We start from the raw sequence: 19761 nt of genomic DNA on the forward strand, positions 1-19761 counted from the left end.
GTTATGGCCAAGCTATTACAATCAGAACAAATAAGAACTTTAGGCGATTACAAATCCAAGGCTTAAAAACAAAGGTGCCCATGTATGCCGATGACTCAAGTTTTATATTAAGTCCACAAGCTAGATCCCTGCAATGTCTCATTGAAGATCTAGATAACTTTTCTGGCCTGTCTGGACTAAAACTCAATTATGATAAGTTACCATATTATGTATTGGATCTTTAAAAGACAACTTTTACATTACCCTGCAGTTTACCTATAACATCAGCTGATGGTGATGTAGATATACTTGGTATTCATATCACAAAATATATAAATGAGCTCTCCTCCATGATTTTCAATAGAAAATGTGTAAAAATAGACAAGATCCTGCAGCCATGGAGAGGTAAATACCTGTCTATTCAGAGTGTGGTTAGAGTGTTGGGCCAGTAACTGAAAGGTTGTTGGATTAAATCCCCGAGCTTACAAGGTAAAAATCTGTTGTGCTGCCCCTGAACAAGGCAGTTAACCCACTGTTCCCTGGTAGGCCCTCATTGTAAATAACAATAGGTTTTTAACTGATTTGCCTAGTTAAATAAAGGTTAAATACAAATTAAGAAAAGCTCATCCCTTGATTAAAAATAGTCGCTTCTCAATTAAAAATGAAACCTTGTTCAAAGTATCTCTCTTTTTCAAACAGGCAATACAGAGCTGGTTACAATTTCAATTTCATCCCCCGGAAAAGATAGAGCAAATATTACAACAAATATGATGGTTGAACTCAAATTTACTAGTTGATATAAGACCTGTATTTATGGAAAAGAAAAGGTATTTTGTTTTTAAATATTGTACATTGGAACGGTAGAGTTATGTCTTTCATGGAGTTATCGGAAATGTGTGGGAATGTCTGCTCAATCCAAGATTACAACCAGTTGATTACAGCACTACACTAGAATATTTTTGGAGGCAAGTGACAGTGGGAGGAGGTAGAAAACTGCTCTTTCTGCCCAATATAAACGATCAAAAATGCCGGAGGAATAAAAATAGGATAAGTATGAAAGTGCCATACAGATTGCAAAATAGCTGGGAAGATATTTTTGATGTACCAATTCCATGGCATAGGGTGTATGATATGATATATAAAACGAAGCAACATTCAACACTTCGCCCTTTCATAAAAAATTATTGTACAGAATTATTGCCACCAACAAAAATGTTTAATATTTGAGGCACACAACCATTGCAGCTCTGCAGATTTTGCTGCGATGATACAGAATCAAAACACCATTTGTTTTGGTATTGCGCTCAGGGAGCCTGCTTCTCGTCTCAGGTTCAAGAATGGCTGAAAAAGCATAACATGAATAAATCATTTACCCATTGTTGGGAGACTTGGAGAGACCTTATTTGTCTTCACCTCGCAATTGGTGGATTCTCTTCGATTAGATTCATATTGTATGTTAAACATCACAGCACAGTTTAAAGATATCAGGTTCATAGAAATCCGAAGAGGATGGCCAGCAGAGATAGATGGGATTGGCTGAGGGAAGCTGAGGGTTGGGATGTGGAACTGGAGATGAGAGGGAGTGAAGTTGCTGAGTGAGGGGTAAAATGACGCTAAAAAACACACACACGTGTAAATATGAAAGTGCCATACAGATTGCAAAATAGTTGGGAAGATGTATTTGATGTACTAATTCCACGCACAGTTGACCTTGCTGCTTTAATTGTTGTCCTTGTCTTTTGTTCTACATTGTAGTTTTCCTTTTCTTATTTTTTGCCCCTCTTTTTTTCTTTATTTTTATTGGTCGTTGGAACATGGGCTGGGTAGTTGTTTGGTTGGGTTGGACGGTGGCTCAGAGGGGGTGGAGATAGGGGTGCTTTGGGGTTGGGGAGTTTTTTTGGGGGTGAACTGTGGGGGGGGGGTCTTGGATGGTTGAGCGTTGGGCCAGTGGCCTGAGAGATCGCTGCTTCGGGTCCCCGAGTCAACAGGGTGAAGGATCTGTTGATGTTCCCTTGACCTGATGACAGCATCTGATGAATGACTAAAATGTCATGTTGACCGGCTTCAATTCAATAAAAAAATCGATAAAATAAACCACTACCAAGGATGGGGAAGCCCTCTTACCCCCGATGTCATACCCATATTATCTGTATGACCTTCAATATCTTTCCAGCGCTGTGGTTTACCCATAGGACCGTTACTTTCCTCTCAAGATGACCATGTAAATCTATGTAGACCTTCGCTGGTAACCACAGTGACTCAGACCTGTCTGGGCCTCTCCACCCTGGTCTCTTATCTGCAGTCAGAGGATCTCATTATTTCACCCAGAGAAAAGATAGTCACCACAGCTAGCCTAACCACAGTGACTGACAGCTCTATGGGCCTTTCGACCCTGCTGTGTTATCTCCTACATCACTGATGATGATCTCTGTGGATTGGCAATACCGACGAGAAGAGCGGCTGTGCTACTTCTGCTGTGCTGTGAGAATGAACAAGGTGGCACAGTGATGCGTCACAAATTGCACCCTATTCCCTATATAGTGCACTACATTTGACCAAGGCCCATTTGGGACGTAGCCCCATATCTCTGGGTTAGAGCCAGGCTATATAGTTACTGTAGGCCTACTTCATGCCTCCATAGAAGGCAGACCTGGGTTTAAATAGTATTAGTATCATTTAATATATTTTATCTGTGCTTGATTGATCTTGCCTGGCTCAATGGACTGATAGAGTAGCCCCAATAATGCAACACTTCCCTAAACCCCGCCCATCTGGCATTCCAGGCAGGCCGGGGAAAACGCTCAAACTATTTTAGTTCTTTAGAATAATATTTGAACCCACTACCGCTACACGGACATATTAGTGAATTAATGTAATCATTCTAGACTTGGTTATGGGCCTGGGCATGCATGAGTAATAAGCAATTATATAGCAACTCTGAGGGCAAATGAAATTGGCACAAACACGTAAACACATCACAACAGAAACACATGAACACAGAACGACTGGCTGGTATCAGCTAGGGACGGAAGGCTGGGAGAGGGGAGAATTTAATCATCAGAATTTGTAATGGAAAAAATAATGAATAAAACATGTCATTTATTAGAGCATACTAATGGACACATACAGTACATGCATATGATTAAAGTACAGGAAATGTAGATGTAGTATCAATTTGAGTGTGTACTCTTCATATGAGATACAGTCAGACTCATAGAGGAGATGTGTGAGTGGGTCTAGTGCAAATGAAAACATCTCTTAGGTTCTGACAGGAAATCGGATTTAAACAGCAGAGATAACCATCTCATAGTTGCTTCCCAAATGGCACCCTATTCCCTATACGGGCCCTGGTAGAAGTAGTGCCCCGTAAAAGGAATAGGGTACCATTTGGAACACTGCCATGTGTCCTGACCAGGTTCATGAACCATGCAATAATCAAAGATTATATAGGCGGCAGCTGCTCAGATTCCTTTATCATTCAAATTATGCAATTGGAATTAGTTTAAGGTTGTGGTTAGTTTTTCAAATCTAGGCCCAACAGAGAATTCAACGAAGAAAGTAAATCTAACCCACGAGAGCTGTCACCATGTCCACATAGCATCAGAAGTGTGGCTGAGATGGTAGTCTCTGATAAGGTGTCATGGAGAGAGACCTCAGAAACTCTACTTCACATAGGGTATTAGTACGCTTCTCCTCGCACACTAGAGAAGACTGAGAAACCCCGCAGTTCTTCACTGGAAGGTGAATTTTACACCTGCAAGACTGACAGCTTGGGTGCGTCCGAAACGGCACCCTATTCCCTATATTGTGCACTACTTTTGACCAGGGACCATAGGGTGCCATTTCAGACACAGTCCCAGTGTGCAACTTGCCTGATCTGTGAAGTGCTGATGGTGGTTGGATGATGCCTAGAGTCATTTCATGGTAGATTTGTCTATTTGACAGATGTGCAATATGGTTTCAAGCATGGTCAGAGTGCTTCAAGCAGGCTTGAGAGGCACAGCAAAAGTCTGTCTGTGCAACCAGATAAATATAGTATCATCTTATCTTGGGGAGGCAGGTAACCTAGTGTTTAGAGCGTTGGGCCAGTAACCGAAAGGTTGCTGGATCAAATCCCCGAGCTGACAAGGTACAAATCTGTCCTGCCCCTGAACAAGGCAGTTAACCCACTGTTCCTAGGCTGTCATTGTAAAACATAATTTGTTCTTAACTGACTTGCCTAGTTAAATAAAGGTTCAATACATTAAAAAAAAAAAATCTCATTGAGGACCACTACTTCCTTTTGTAGCCTACAACTCAAGGTGCATCTCTGGGTCATCTCGCACAAGAGGCTAGAGGTCCACATCTTGAAAACTCCTCCACAAAACATTGTACAACCTATATTTACTTTTTGCTCTTTTGCACAAAAGTATTTCTACTTCCACATCATCATCTGCACATCTATCACTCCAGTGTTCATTTGCTAAATTGTAATTACTTCGCTACTATGGCCTATTTATTGCCTTACCTCCTCACGCCATTTGCACACACTGTATATAGACTTTTTCTATTGTGTTATTGACTGTACTTTTGTTTATGTGTAACTCTGTGTTGTTGTTTGTGTCGCACTGCTTTGCTTTATCTTGGCCAGGTCGCAGTTGTAAATGATAACTTGTTCTCAAAAGGCCAACCTGGTTAAATAAAGGTGAAATAAAAAAATAAAAAATCTCCACCACCTCATCTATAACCTCACAATGACCTTTCACCACTGAGTCAGACCGCTGTTTTGATGCTCTTTAAAGTACTCAGTACTCAGCCAGGTCTACTATCCTCTCTATAGAAGCACTCATCCAGGTCTACTATCCTCTCTCTCTAATTGGTTAAATAAAGGTGAAATATATATATTTTTTAAACAACCTATTAGAGCCTATATTTGATGAAAGCACAGTCCATAGCTTTGCCAGTGCAAGATCGGGATCACCATGTGCACCGGCACTCTAAAAAGACATCTGCTGGTCTGGAACGAGAGCGCAGCAGTTCTTAAAACCTCTCTGGGGTAGGTGGGACGGTAGCGTCCCACCTGGCCAACATCCGGTGAAATTGCAGAGCGCCAAATACAAAATACAGAAATACTCATAATAAACATTCCTAAAATATACAAGTGTTATACATCGGCTTAAAGATGAACTTCTTGTTAATCCAGTCGCTGTGTCGGATTTCAAAAAGGCTTTACGGTGAAAGCATACCATGCGATAATCTGAGGACAGCGCCCCGCTTACAAAATCATACACACATTTTCAAGCCAAGTAGAGGAGTCATGAAAGTCAGAAATAGCGATGTAATTAATCACTTACCTTTGATGAGCTTCATCTGGTTGTTGTCACAAGAGTCCCTGTTACACAATAAATGTTTGTTTTGTTCGATAAAGTTCCTCTTTATGTCCCAAAAACTTGTTTTGTTGGCGCATTTTGTTCAGTAATCCACTGTCTCAATGGCGGTCACAACATTCAGACGAATATATCCAAATAGTACCGGTAAAGTTCGTCGAAACATGTCAAACGATGTTTATAATTAATCCTCAGGTTGTCTTTTGTCAAAATAATCGGTAATATTTCAACCGGACAATAGCGTATTCAATAGAAAGGAAAAATAATGGAGGGCGCACTCCCGGTCGCATGCGCAAATAAGCTCTGGTACATCTCACTGTCCACTCAAATCAGGGGGTCTTTTTTCCTAATTTTTCAAAATAAAAGCCTGAAACCCTGTCTAAAGACTGTTGACATCTAGTGGAAGCCATAGGAACTGCAATCTAGGTCCTAACCATTGACATACTGTATAGGCAGGCAAGAGAAAAGTACCCACATCAAAAATATCCCACTTCCTGGATGGATTTTACTCAGGTTTGCGCCTTCCATATCAGTTCTGTTATACTCACAGACATTATTTTAACAGTTCTGGAAACTTTAGAGTGTTCTCTATCCACATCTACCAATTATATGCATATCCTAGCTTCTGGGCCTGAGTAGCATGCAGTTTAGTTTGGGCACGCTTTTCATCCGGACGTCAAAATACTACCCCCTACCCAAGAGCGGTTTTAACATCTTTAATAGGTTTTATTTTAACAAGACAAAATGTTGTTAACATACATGGTCCTGGACACAACAACATGAAACTATCCATCATAATCATCAAACATCTTTATCAGATTCATATATACGGGGCGGCAGGTAGCCTAGAGGTTAGAGCGTTGGACTAGTAACCGAAAGGTTGCAAGATCGAATCCCCGAGCTGACAAGGTACAAATCTGTCATTCTGCCCCTGAACAAGTCACTAGGCCATCATTGAAAATAAGAATTTCTTAACCTGTTGGGGGTAGGGGGCAGTATTGACACGGCCGGATAAAAAACGTACCCGATTTAATCTGGTTACTACTCCTGCCCAGTAATTACAATATGCATATAATTATTGGCTTTGGATAGAAAACACCCTAAAGTTTCTAAAACTGTTTGAATGGTGTCTGTGAGTATAACAGAACTGAGAAGATTCCTTACAGGAAGTGCCCTCTCTGACAAGATCTTGTTCTTCTTGTCTCTGTTTATTGAAGACTGAGGATCTTTGCTGTAACGTGACACTTCCTACGGCTCCCATAGGCTCTCAGAGCCCGGGAAAAAGCTGAATGATATCGAGGCAGCCTCTGGCTGAAACACATTATCGCCTTTGGCAAGTGGCCGATCAGAGGACAATGGGCTTAGGCGCGTACACGAGTCGACCCCATGCTTTATTTTCTTTCGTCTTTTTACCTAAACGCAGATTCCCGGTCGGAATATTATTGCTTTTTTACGAGAAAAATGGCATAAAAATTGATTTTAAACAGCGGTTGACATGCTTCGAAGTACGGTAATGGAATATTTAGAAATCTTTTGTCACGAAATGCGTTGTGCTCGTCACAACCCTTTCGGATAGTGTCTTGAACGCACGAACAAAACGCCGCTGTTTGGATATAACTATGGATTATTTGGGACCAAACCAACATTTGTTATTGAAGTAGAAGTCCTGGGAGTGCATTCTGACGAAGAACACCAAAGGTAATAACATTTTTCTTATAGTAAATTTGACTTTGGTGAGTGCTAAACTTGCTGGGTGTCTAAATAGCTAGCCCTGTGATACCGTGCTATCTACTTAGAATATTGCAAAATGTGCTTTCACCGAAAAGCTATTTTAAAATCGGACATATCGAGTGCAGAGAGGAGTTCTGTATCTATAATTCTTAAAATAATTGTTATGCTTTTTGTGAACGTTTATCGTGAGTAATTTAGTACATTTTTTGTAAATTCACCGGAAGTTTGCGGGGGGTATGCTAGTTCTGAACGTCACATGCTAATGTAAAAAGCTAGTTTTTGATATAAATATGAACTTGATTGAACAAAACATGCATGTATTGTATAACATAATGTCCTAGGTGTGTTATCTGATGAAGATCATCAAAGGTTAGTGCTGCATTTAGCTGTCTTCTGGGTTTTTGTGACATTATATGCTAGCTTGAAAAATGGGTGTCTGATTATTTCTGGCTGGGTACTCTGCTGACATAATCTAATGTTTTGCTTTCGTTGTAAAGCCTTTTTGAAATCGGACAGTGTGGTTAGATTAACGAGAGTCTTGTCTTTAAAATGGTGTAAAATAGTCATATGTTTGAGAAATTGAAGTAATAGCATTTCTAAGGTATTTGAATAACGCGCCACAGGATTCCACTGGCTGTTACGTAGGTGGGACGATTTCGTCCCGCCGACCCTAGAGAGGTTAACTGACTTGCCTAGTTAAATAAAGGTAAAATAAATAAATATATGAACGAATATCATCCCTGACCTGTGGTGGTGGTGATGGTGATGATGACACTGTGTTTTCCTTGATCTCTCCGAACCAGAGCCTGGTGTCTGGGCTGTTTCAGTGACATCACGGTTTCTGTACGTCCTCTCACAACAACTTCCTGTTTGATTGCCATAAAAAGCATTAATGTTGCTGATCTCTGCCATTCTCACTTCACACATTCTAAAGGGACCGACAGACCGAGAAAAACAGAGAGAAAGAGAGTAATTGACAGAGATCACAGTATGAAAATAATGAAGTTAGCTGTTGTTGTCATTGTGTTTCTCAACATGCTGCATCGCTGTCTGAGCAACAACTTACGCACAGAGATCCTGAAAGACTTGAGCAACCTCACTCCGGAGAACTTCACTTACGTAAGTATGCTGTAATAAGCTTAGTAATGTTCTTATCACTGGTAGTTAGTTGTGCCACAAATAGTACCCTAGTGTCTATATACTTTTGACAAAAGAAGTGGACTATATTTTATTTTTTATTTGTTTTATTTTACCGTTATTTTACCAGGTAAGTTGACTGAGAACACATTCTCATTTACAGCAACGACCTGGGGAATAGTTACAGGGGAGAGGAGGGGGATGAATGAACCAATTGGGTAAAAGGGTCCCATTTGGGACAGACATTTGGAGTTGAGCTCAAAGTTAAGCTCACTGACAGTAGTTGTCCATGTAAAGAGTTGGGTAGTGAGTTCCATACTATGTGCATCATCGTGGCTAGTCACAAACCGCAGGGCATTGGTTCAACGAGAGATTTTATCCAAAGTCAATAAATACACAGAGACCATGAGATAATTGGTGGAATTGTAATATACTGCCATTCTGATTGTAGTCTATGTCTATCTTATACTGTTTTTCTTCCATCATACAGCCAAAGCGATACCGAGTACCAACATTAAAAATGCAGGAGAAAGCAGTAAGTCATCTATCCTTCATCAATCTGCACACACACACATGCACACGCACACACGTTAGTGGTGAATGCATAACTTACACCTGTTGTCTGATCAAGTCTCCTCGTGTTACTTGCAGTGTGAGTGCCAGGGGATGTTTGCCACTGAGCTGAAGCATGTGGTCAACAAGGTGAAGGCCCGGACCGAGGAACACAAACCACTTCTGAACAGACTACAAAAGAACATCCAGGCTCTGCCTCAGATCTCTACCCCTGAGGTGAGTTTCTGAACACTGGCTGTTTTATACACAGTTTAGTGAAGTGTTTTGGACAGGTCAGTCCCTATGGGCCCTGGTCAAAAGTAGTGCACTATATAGGGAATAGGGTGCCATTTGCCTCTGTATAATACACACTCTCTGGATGCATCCTAAATGGCACTCTATTCCCTATATAGTGCACTACTTTTGACCAGGGCCAATTGGAATAAGGTGCCATTTGGGACTCTGTCACTGTTTGGCAGACGGTAGCATTCAGTTCAGGTCCAGCTCCGGCACAGTTCTGCTCACTCTACTTGTGCAGGTAGAAGTTAGTTCAGGGCACCGAATGCTGCGTACTAATGGCTCAATTATTTATATTTTAAAGGAGGCCAGTATCTGCCCCATGAAGGATAAGCTGCTGCTAACCCGTCCACCGAAGACTATTGTTCTAATAGCTTACAGACATTTCCTCCAGAACCTGAACGAAAAGGAATGTAAGTGAGATACTACCGTAGAGATAATTCGATTATCTCTATATTTTATAGAATGATCTCTTCGGGTAATATGGCCCATAAATATGCTGCATCTCTCTTCGGGTAATATGGCCCATAAATATGCTGCATCTCTCTTTGTGTAATATGGCCCATAAATATGCTGCATCTCTCTTCGAGTAATATGGCCCATAAATATGCTGCATCTCTCTTTGTGTAATATGGCCCATAAATATGCTGCATCTCTCTTTGGGTAATATGGCCCATAAATATGCTGCATCTCTCTTCGGGTAATATGGCCCATAAATATGCTGCATCTCTCTTTGTGTAATATGGCACATAAATATGCTGCATCTCTCTTCTGTGACAGAAGTAATGATTTATTTATAGACCATTCTCAGGTTTAGGTTGTTCATGTATTTTTTGATGTACTATACTTATTGATTGGATCACTCTGTTTTTATTGAAATATATTCAAATTTGAGTTATTTTTTAAATGTATTTAAACAAACATTTATTTGTTAAATTATTACTTTTGAATTATGTCTTAAAGATAACAGTCAATGTTCTTCCCATGGATGTTTGTAGTCAGACTAAAAACGTTTGCTTGATATACGGTACTATGTACTTCCATCATGAAAAGCATAATTGTTCTCAAATAAGATCATTTTATATTGAAATACAGAATGTTTCACATGAATGTACAAATTTTATACGTATTGATTATGTATTTATTCTATACTGGTTGAATGTAAATGAATCCTACATTTTATACTGTAAAGAACTTACATCAGTGATGTGCGAACAACTGTTTTTTTCTTATAGAAAATAAATATATATTTTTCAAAACTTTGCCTCATGAGTAATAGCAAACTAAAGATATCTGTACGGAGGACAGGAGTTTGTTCCTACAAACACGACCCAGGTGTCCAGGGTTCATTTGTCAAGTCCCTATCTGGAGAGATATCAGATACATACATACAATTTGTATTTTTCTGCGTGCAGTTTGCCAGTCTACAGGAACAGGTAGCATGTCATTTCAGCCTGTGGTGCCTGGCCTTATAGACATCTACCCACATCCAGAGGTTGGAGAGATCTTATCTCCTATGTTTAGTCTCACTATCTGAAGAGGACGAGGATTCACAGTTCGCACAAACGCACGCACACATATGCGATAAGATATCCCAAACATAACTTGTTTGTCAACCGTGTTGTCATGCTTTGAATAAGTCCACCAAAGATCTTGAATATTTTAAGTCTGCAGAGGAGTACAGGAAGACCAACGTGGGTTGCGTCTCAAATAGAACATTTTTCCTATTTAGTGGACTACTTTTGACAAGGGCCCATAGAGAATATGGTACCATTTGGAATGCGTATGTGGTATGAGTTCAGAGCAGGTTTATCATGTCTGCTTTTACAACATTCCTCTGTCAGATCAGTCTGTAGCTGCAGCTGAGTTGGTTTGACAGTCTTTAAACTTCTGTTGTGTGTCTCACTCTGATTTACTTATTTCTGTACTGTATCACTCCAGTGTTTAAATGTATTTATATAGCCCTTCTTACATCAGCTGATGTCTTAAAGTGCTGTACAGAAACCCAGCCTAAAACCTCAAACAGCAAGCAATGCAGCACGGCGGCTAGGAAAAACTCCCTAGAAAGGCCAGAACCTAGGAAGAAACCTAGAGAGGAACCAGGCAGGGGTGGCCAGTCCTCTTCTGGCTGTGCCGGGTGGAGATTATAACAGAACATGGCCAAGATGTTCAAATGTTCATAGACGACCAGCATGGTCAGATAATAGTAATCACAGTGGTTGTCGAGGGTGCAACAGGTCAGCACGGCCAGGTGGACTGGGGACAGCAAGGAGTCATTATGCCAGGTAGTCCTGAGGCATGGTCCTAGGGCTCAGGTCCTCCGAAAGAGAGAAAGAAAGAGAGAATTAGAGAGAGCATACTTAAATTCACGCAGGACACTGGACAAGACAGGAGAAATACTCCAGATATAACAGACTAACCCTAGCCCCCCAACACATAAACTACTGCAACATAAATACTGGAGGCAGAGACAGAAGGGGTCAGGAGACACTGTGGCCCCATCCGATGATACCCCGGACAGGGCCAAACAGGCAGGATATAACCCCACCCACTTTGCCAAAGCACAGCCCCTACACCACTTGAGGGATATCTTCAACCACCAAAGGCTGAGTATAGCCCACAAAGATCTCCGCCACGGCACAACCCAAGGGGGGGCGCCAACCCAGACAGGAAGACCAAACCCCTCCTAGCGACGGCATGGAAGAGCACCAGTAGGCCAGTAACTCAGCCCCTGTAATAGGGTTAGAGGCAGAGAATCCCAGTGGAGAGAGGGGAACCGGCCAGGCAGAGACAGCAAGGGCGGTTCGTTGATCCAGTGCCGTTCCGTTCGTCTTCACACTCCTGGGCCAGACTTCACTCAATCATAGGACCTACTGAAGAGATGAGTCTTCAATAAAGACTTAAAGGTTGAGACCGAGTCTACGTCTCTCACATGGGTAGGCAGACCATTCCATAAAAATGGAGCTCTATAGGAGAAAGCCCTGCCTCCAGCTGTTTGCTTAGAGATTCTAGGGACAATTAGGAGGCCTGCGTCCTGTTACCCTAGCGTACGTGTAGGTATGTACGGCAGGACCAAATCGGAAAGATAGGTAGGAGCAAGCCCATGTAATGCTTTGTAGGTTAGCAGTAAAACTTTGAAATCAGCCCTTGCCTTAACAGGAAGCCAGTGTAGGGAGGCTAGCACTGGAGTAATATGATCAAACTAGTCAGGATTCTAGCAGCCGTATTTAGCACTAACGGAAGTTTATTTAGTGCTTTATCCGGGTAGCCGGAAAGTAGAGCATTGCAGTAGTCTAACCTAGAAGTGACAAAAGCATTGATTAATTTTTCTGCATACTTTTTGGACAGAAAATGTCAGATTTTTGCAATGTTACGTAAATGGAAAAAAGCTGTCCTTGAAACAGTCTTGATATGTTCGTCAAAAGAGAGATCAGGGTCCAGAGTAACGCCGAGGTCCTTCACAGTTTTATTTGAGACGACTGTACAACCATCGAGATTAATTGTCAGATTCAACAGAAGATCTCTTTGTTTCTTGGGACCTAGAACAAGCATCTCCAAAAGAATGTGGTGATCGATGGTATCAAAAGCAGCACTAAGGTCTAGGAGCATGAGGACAGATGCAGAGCCTCGGTCTGACACCATTAAAAGGTAATTTACCACCTTCACAAGTGAAGTTTCAGTGCTATGATGGGGTCTAAAACCAGACTGAAGCATTCTGTATACATTGTTTGTCTTCAGGAAGGCAGTGAGTTGCTGCCCAAAGCTTTTTCTACACATTTTGAGAGGAATGGGAGATTCGATATAGACCGATAGTTTTTTATATTTTCTGGGTCAAGGCTTTTTCAAGAGAGGCTTTATTACTGCCCCTTTTAGTGAGTTTAGTACACATCCGGTGGATAGAGAGCCGTTTATTATGTTCAACATAGGAGGGCCAAGCATAGGAAGCAGCTCTTTCAGTAGTTTAGTTGGAATAGGGTCCAGTATGCAGCTTGAAGGTTTAGAGGCCATAATTATTTTCATCATTGTGTCAAGAGATATAGTACTAAAACACTTGAGTGTCTCCCTTGATCCTAGGTCCTAGCAGAGTTGTGCAGACTCAGGACAACTGAGCTTTGGAGGAATACTCAGATTTAAAGAGGAGTCCGTAATTTGCTTTCTAATGATCATGATCTTTTCCTCAAAGAAGTTCATGAATTTATTACTGCTGAAGTGAAAGCCATCCTCTCTTGGGGAATGCTGCTTTTTAGTTAGCTTTGCGACAGTATCAAAAATACATTTTTGCTTGTTCTTATTTTCCTCAAATAAGTTGAAAAAATAGAATGATCGAGCACCAGTGAGGGCTCTTCGATACTGCACGGTACTGTTTTTCCAAGCTAGTCGGATGACTTCCAGTTTGGTGCGGCGCCATTTACGTTCCAATTTTCTGGAAGCTTGCTTCAGAGCTTGAGTATTTTCTGTATACCAGGGAGGTAGTTTCTTATGACAAATGTTTTTAGGGGTGCGACTGCATCTAGGGTATTGCGCAAGGTTAAATTGAGTTCCTCAGTTAGGTGGTTAACTGATTTTTGTCTTCTGACATCTTTGGGTAGGCAGAGGGAGTCTGGAAGGGCATCAAGGAATCTTTGGGTTGTCTGAGAATTTATAGCATGACTTTTGATGATCCTTGGTTGGGGTCTGAGCAGATTATTTGTTGCGATTGCAAACATAATAAAATGGTGGTCCGATAGTCCAGGATTATGAGGAAAAACATTAAGATCCACAACATTTATTCCATGGGACAAAACTAGGTCCAGAGTATGACTGTGGCAGTGAGTAGGTCCAGAGACATGTTGGACAAAACCCACTGAGTCGATGATGGCTCCGAAAGCCTTTTGGAGTAGGTCTGTGGACTTTTCCATGTGAATATTAAAGTCACCAAAAATTGGAATATTATCTGCTATGACTACAAGGTCTGATAGGAACTCAGTGAGGAACGCTGTATATGGCCCAGGAGGCCTGTAAACAGTAGCTATAAAAAGTGATTGAGTAGGCTGCATAGATTTCATGACTAGAAGCTCAAAAGACGAAAACATCTGGGTTTTTTGTCAATTGAAATTTGCTATCGTACATGTTAGCAACACCTCCGCCTTTGCAGGATGCGCGGGTGATATGGTCACTATTGTAACCAGGAGGTGAGGCCTCATTTAACACAGTAAATTCATCAGGCTTAAGCCATGTTTCAGTCAGGCCAATCACATCAACAACTAAAAATCTCCACCACCTCATCTATAACCTCACAATGACCTTTCGCCACTGAGTCAGACCGCTGTTTTGATGCTCTTTAACCTCTCTGGGCCAGTGGGACGCTTGCGTCCCACCTACTCAACAGCCAGTGGAATCCCGTGGCGCGATATTCAAATACCTTAGAAATGCTATTACTTCAATTTCTCAAACATATGACTATTTTACACCATTTTAAAGACAAGACTCTCGTTAATCTAACCACACTGTCCGATTTCAAAAAGGCTTTACAACGAAAGCAAAACATTAGATTACGTCAGCAGAGTACCCAGCCAGAAATAATCAGACGCACATTTTTCAAGCTAACATATAATGTCACATAAACCCAAACCACAGCTAAATGCACAGCTAAATGATCTTCATCAGATGACACTCCTAGGACATTATGTTATACAATACATGCATGTTTTGTTCAATCAAGTTCATATTTATATCAAAAACCAGCTTTTTACATTAGCATGTGACTAGCATGTGACTAGCATTCCCACCGAACACTTCCGGGGGAATTTACTAAATTACTCACGATAAACGTTCACAAAAAACATAACAATTATTTTAAGAATTATAGATACAGAACTCCTTTATGCAATTGCGGTGTCCGATTTTAAAATAGCTTTTCGGTGAAAGCACATTTTGCAATATTCTGAGTAGATAGCCCGGCCATCACGGGCTAGCTATTTTGACACCCACCAAGTGTGGTACTCACCAAACTCAGATTTACTATTAGAAAAATTGGATTACCTTTGCTGTTCTTCGTCAGAATGCACTCCCAGGACTTCTACTTCAATAACAAATGTTGGTTTGGTTCCAAATAATCCATAGTTATATCCAAATAGCGGCGTTTTGTTCGTGCGTTCAAGACACTATCCGAAGGGTAAAGAAGGGTGACGCGCCCGGCGCATTTCGTGACAAAAAAATTCAAAATATTCCATTACCGAACTTCGAAGCATGTCAAACGCTGTTTAAAATCAATTTTTATGCGATTTTTCTCGTAAAGAAGCGATAATATTCCGACCGGGAAACCCTGTTTTCGTTCAAAGACGAAAAAATTAAAACATGGTGTCGGCTCGTGCACGCGCCCCAGTCTCATTCTTCTCAGATCGACCACTATCCAAATGCGCTACTGTTTTTCAGCTATGGCCTGCAAAGTCACCATTCAACGTTCTGGCGCCTTCTGAGAGCCTATGGGAGCGTTAGAAAATGTCACGTTATGCCAGAGATCCCCTGTTTTGGATAGAGATGATCAAGAAGGCCAAGAAATAGTCAGAGAGAGCGCTTCCTGTTTGGAATCTTCTCAGGTTTTGGCCTGATGCATATTCTAGTTACTGGGCAGGAGTAGTAACCAGAATAAATCGGGTACGTTTTTTATCTGGCCGTGCAAATACTGCCCCCTATCCCCAACAGGTTAAAGTACTCAGTACTCAGCCAGGTCTACTATCCTCTCTATAGAAGCACTCAGCCAGGTCTACTATCCTCTCTATAGAAGCACTCAGCCAGGTCTACTATCCTCTCTATAGCAGCACTCAGCCAGGTCTACTATCATCTCTATAGAAGCACTCAGCCTGGTCTACTATCCTCTCTATAGATGCACTCAGCCAGGTCTACTATCCTCTCTATAGAAGCACTCAGCCAGGTCTACTATCCTCTCTATTGAAGCACTCCGCCAGGTCTACTATCCTCTCTATATAAGCACTCGGCCAGGTCTACTATCCTCTCTATAGAAGCACTCAGCCAGATCTACTATCCTCTCTATATCAGCATTCAGCCAGGTCTACTATCCTCTCTATAGCAGCATTCAGCACTCAGCCAGGTCTACTATCCTCACTATAGCAGCACTCAGCCAGGTCTGCTATCCTCTATAGAAGCACTCAGCCAGGTCTACTATCCTCTCTATAGAAGCATTCAGCACTCAGCCAGGTCTACTATCCTCTATATTGCAGCATTCAGCACTCAGCCAGGTCTACTATCCTCTCTATAGAAGCTTTCAGCACTCAGCCAGATCTGCTATCCTCTATATAGAAGCACTCAGCCAATTCTACTATCCTCTATATACTGTTGAAGTCGGAAGTTTACATACACTTAGGTTGGAGTCATTAAAACTCGTTTTTCAACCACTCCACAAATTTCTTGTTAACAAACTATGGTTTTGGAAAGTCGGTTAGGACATCTACTTTCTGCATGACACAAGTCATTTTTCCAACAATTGTTTAGAGACAGATTATTTCACGTATAATTCACTTTTTCACAATTCCAGTGGGTCAGAAGTTTACATACACTAAGTTGACTGTGCAATTAAACAGTTTAGAAAATTCCGGAAAATGATGTCATGGCTTTAGAAGCTTCTGAATGATTAATTGACATAATTTGAGTCAATTGGAGGTGTACCTGTGGATGTATTTCAAGGCCTACCTTCAAACTCAGTGCCTCTTTGCTTGACATCATGGGAAAATCAAAAGAAATAAGCCAAGACCTCAGAATGAAAATTATAGACCTACACAAGTCTGGTTCATCCTTGGGAGCAATTTCCAAACGCCTGAAGGTACCACGTTCATCTGTACAAACAATAGTATGCAAGTATAAACACCATGGGACCACGCAGCCGTCATACCGCTCAGGAAGGAGACGCGTTCTGTCTCCTAGAGAGGAACGTATTTTGGTGCAAATCAATCCCAGAACAAAAGCAAAGGACCCTGTGAAGATGGTGGAGGAAACGGGTACAAAAGTATCTATATCCACAGTAAAACGAGTCCTATATCGACATAACCTGAAAGGCCGCTCAGCAAGGAAGAAGCCACTGCTCCAAAACCGCCATAAAAAAGCCAGACTACGGTTTGCAACTGCACATGGGGACAAAGATTGTACTTTTGGAGAAATGTCCTCTGGTCTGATGAAACAAAAATAGAACTGTTTGGTCATAATGACCATCGTTCTGTTTGGAGGAAAAAAGGGGGATGCTTGCAAGCTGAAGAACACCATCCCAACCGTGAAGCACAGGGGTGGCAGCATCATGTTGTGGGGGTGCTTTGCTGCAGGAGGGACTGGTGCACTTCACAAAATAGATGGCATCATGAGGAAGAAAGTTATGTGGATATATTGAGGCAGCATCTCAAGACATCACTTAGGAAGTTAAAGCTTGGTCGCAAATGGGTCTTCCAAATGGACAATGACCCCAAGCATACTTCCAAAGTTGTGGCAAAATGTTTAAGGACAACAAAGTCAAGGTATTGGAGTGGCCATCACTAACCCCTGACCTCAATCCTATAGAACATTTGCGGGCAGAACTGAAAAAGTGGGAAAATGGCTTAACTTCTTTGGGATGGGGGCAGTATTTTCATGGCCGGATAAAAAATGTACCCGATTTAATCTGGTTACTACTCCTGCTCAGAAACTAGAATATGCATATAATTAGTAGATTTGGATAGAAAACACTCCAAAGTTCCTAAAACTGTTTGAATGGTGTCTGTGAGTATAACAGAACTCATATGGCAGGCCAAAACCTGAGAAGATTCCATACAGGAAGTGCCCTGTCTGACAATTTGTTGTCCTTCTGTTGCATCTCTATTGAAATTACAGCATCTGTGCTGTAACGTGACACTTTCTAAGGCTTCCATTGGCTCTCTAAAGCCGCCAGAAAGTGGAATGGGGAGTCTGCTGTCTCTGGGCAAAGTACAGCAGCTCTGTTTGTGAGTGGTCAGCCTGGGGACAGTGAGACTGGAGATGCGCGGTCACGAGACTTCTCCATTTTTTTCTTTCAGCCTTTGAATGAATACAACGTTGCCCGGTTGGAATATTATCACTATTTTACGAGAAAAATAGCATAAAAATGTATTTTAAACAGCATTTGACATGCTTCTAAGTTCGGTAATGGAATATTTTGAAATGATTTGTCACGAAATGCGTTCGCGCGTCACGCGCGTCACCAGCCTCGGAGGTATTTGGATATAACTATGGATTATTTGGAACCAAAACAACATTTGTTGTTGAAGTAGAAGTCCTTGGAGTGCATTCTGACGAAGAACAGCAAAGGTAATCCAATTTTTCTAATAGTAATTCTGAGTTTAGTGAGCCCCAAACTTGGTGGGTGTCAAATTAGCTAGCCTGTGATGGCCGAGCTATGTACTCAGAATATTGCAAAATGTGCTTTCGCCGAAAAGCTATTTTAAAATCGGACATAGCGATTGCATAAAGGAGTTCTGTGTCTATAATTCTTAAAATAATTGTTATGTATTTTGTGAACATTTATCATGAGTAATTTAGTAAATTCACCGGAAGTGTTCGGTGGGTATGCTAGTTCTGAACATCACATGCGAATGTAAAAAGCACATTTTTGATATAAATATGAACTTGATTGAACAAAACATGCATGTATTGTATAACATAATGTCCTAGGAGTGTCATCTGATGAAGATCATCAAAGGTTAGTGCTGCATTTAGCTGTGGTTTGGGTTTATGTGACATATATGCTTTCTTGGAAAATGGCTGTCTGATTATTTGTGTCTATGTACTCTCCTAACATAATCTAATGTTTTGCTTTCGCTGTAAAGCCTTTTTGAAATCGGACAATGTGTTTAGATTAACGAGAGTCTTATCTTTAAAATGGTGTAAAATAGTTGATTGTTTGAGAAAATTGAATTGTGGTATTTTAGTTGGTTTTGTATTTTGCGCCGTGCGATGCCATTGGCTGTTGGCTAGGGGTTCCGCTAGCGGAACGTCTGTCCTCAACAGGTTAAGGACAACAAAGTCAAGGTATTGGAGTGGCCATCACAAAGCCCTGACCTCAATCCTATACAAAATTTGTCGGCAGAACTGAAAAGGCGTGTGCGAGCAAGGAGGCCTACAAACCTGACTCAGTTACACCAGCTCTGTCAGGAGGAATGGGCCAAAATTCACCCAACTTATTGTGGGAAGCTTGTGGAAGGCTACCCGAAACGTTTGACCCAAGTTAAACAATTTAAAGGCAATGCTACCAAATACTAATTGAGTGTATGTAAACTTCTGACCCACTGGGAATGTGATGAAAGAAATAAAAGCTGAAATAAATCATTCTCTCTACTATTATTCTGACATTTCACATTCTTAAAATAAAGTATATATAGCAGCACTCAGCCAGGTCTACTATCCTCTAGATAGAAGTGGTGTGTCATTGAAAATGGAACCATAGAACGTTTTAATTCCTCCCCACCTGCCACAGCAATTACTGGAGTGGAACATTTGGATGTCAATGTACATTATTTCTACAATAGTATGTGGACACCCAAGTTAGTTGATTTGTCTATTTCAGCCACACCCTTTGCTGACAGGTGTATAAAATCGAGCACACAGCCATGCAATCTCCATAGACAAACATTGACCTTAGATTGGCCTATACTCAAGAGCTCAGAGACTTTCAACGTGGCACCGTCATAGGATGCCACCTTTC

At 41.3% G+C, this 19761-nt stretch overlaps 1 protein-coding gene across 3 annotated transcripts in view; it reads left to right on the forward strand.

The window, feature by feature from the left end:
- LOC106604291 (serine/threonine-protein kinase ATG1) overlaps positions 1-10281 on the forward strand; it is a 35569-nt gene extending 25288 nt beyond the window's left edge. For all 3 annotated transcript variants that reach the window (XM_045717913.1, XM_045717914.1, XM_045717912.1), the window contains 4 exons: positions 8149-8195; positions 8704-8748; positions 8865-9002; positions 9367-10281. In XM_045717913.1, the coding sequence (XP_045573869.1) occupies positions 8149-8195; positions 8704-8748; positions 8865-9002; positions 9367-9483 (347 nt within the window). In that variant the 3' untranslated portion in view covers positions 9484-10281. The remainder of the gene's footprint in view (positions 1-8148; positions 8196-8703; positions 8749-8864; positions 9003-9366) is intronic.
- Positions 10282-19761: the final 9480 nt, after the last annotated feature.

The sequence above is a fragment of the Salmo salar genome, chromosome ssa05, assembly GCF_905237065.1.
Source record: "Salmo salar chromosome ssa05, Ssal_v3.1, whole genome shotgun sequence".
NCBI classification, from domain to species: domain Eukaryota; kingdom Metazoa; phylum Chordata; class Actinopteri; order Salmoniformes; family Salmonidae; genus Salmo; species Salmo salar.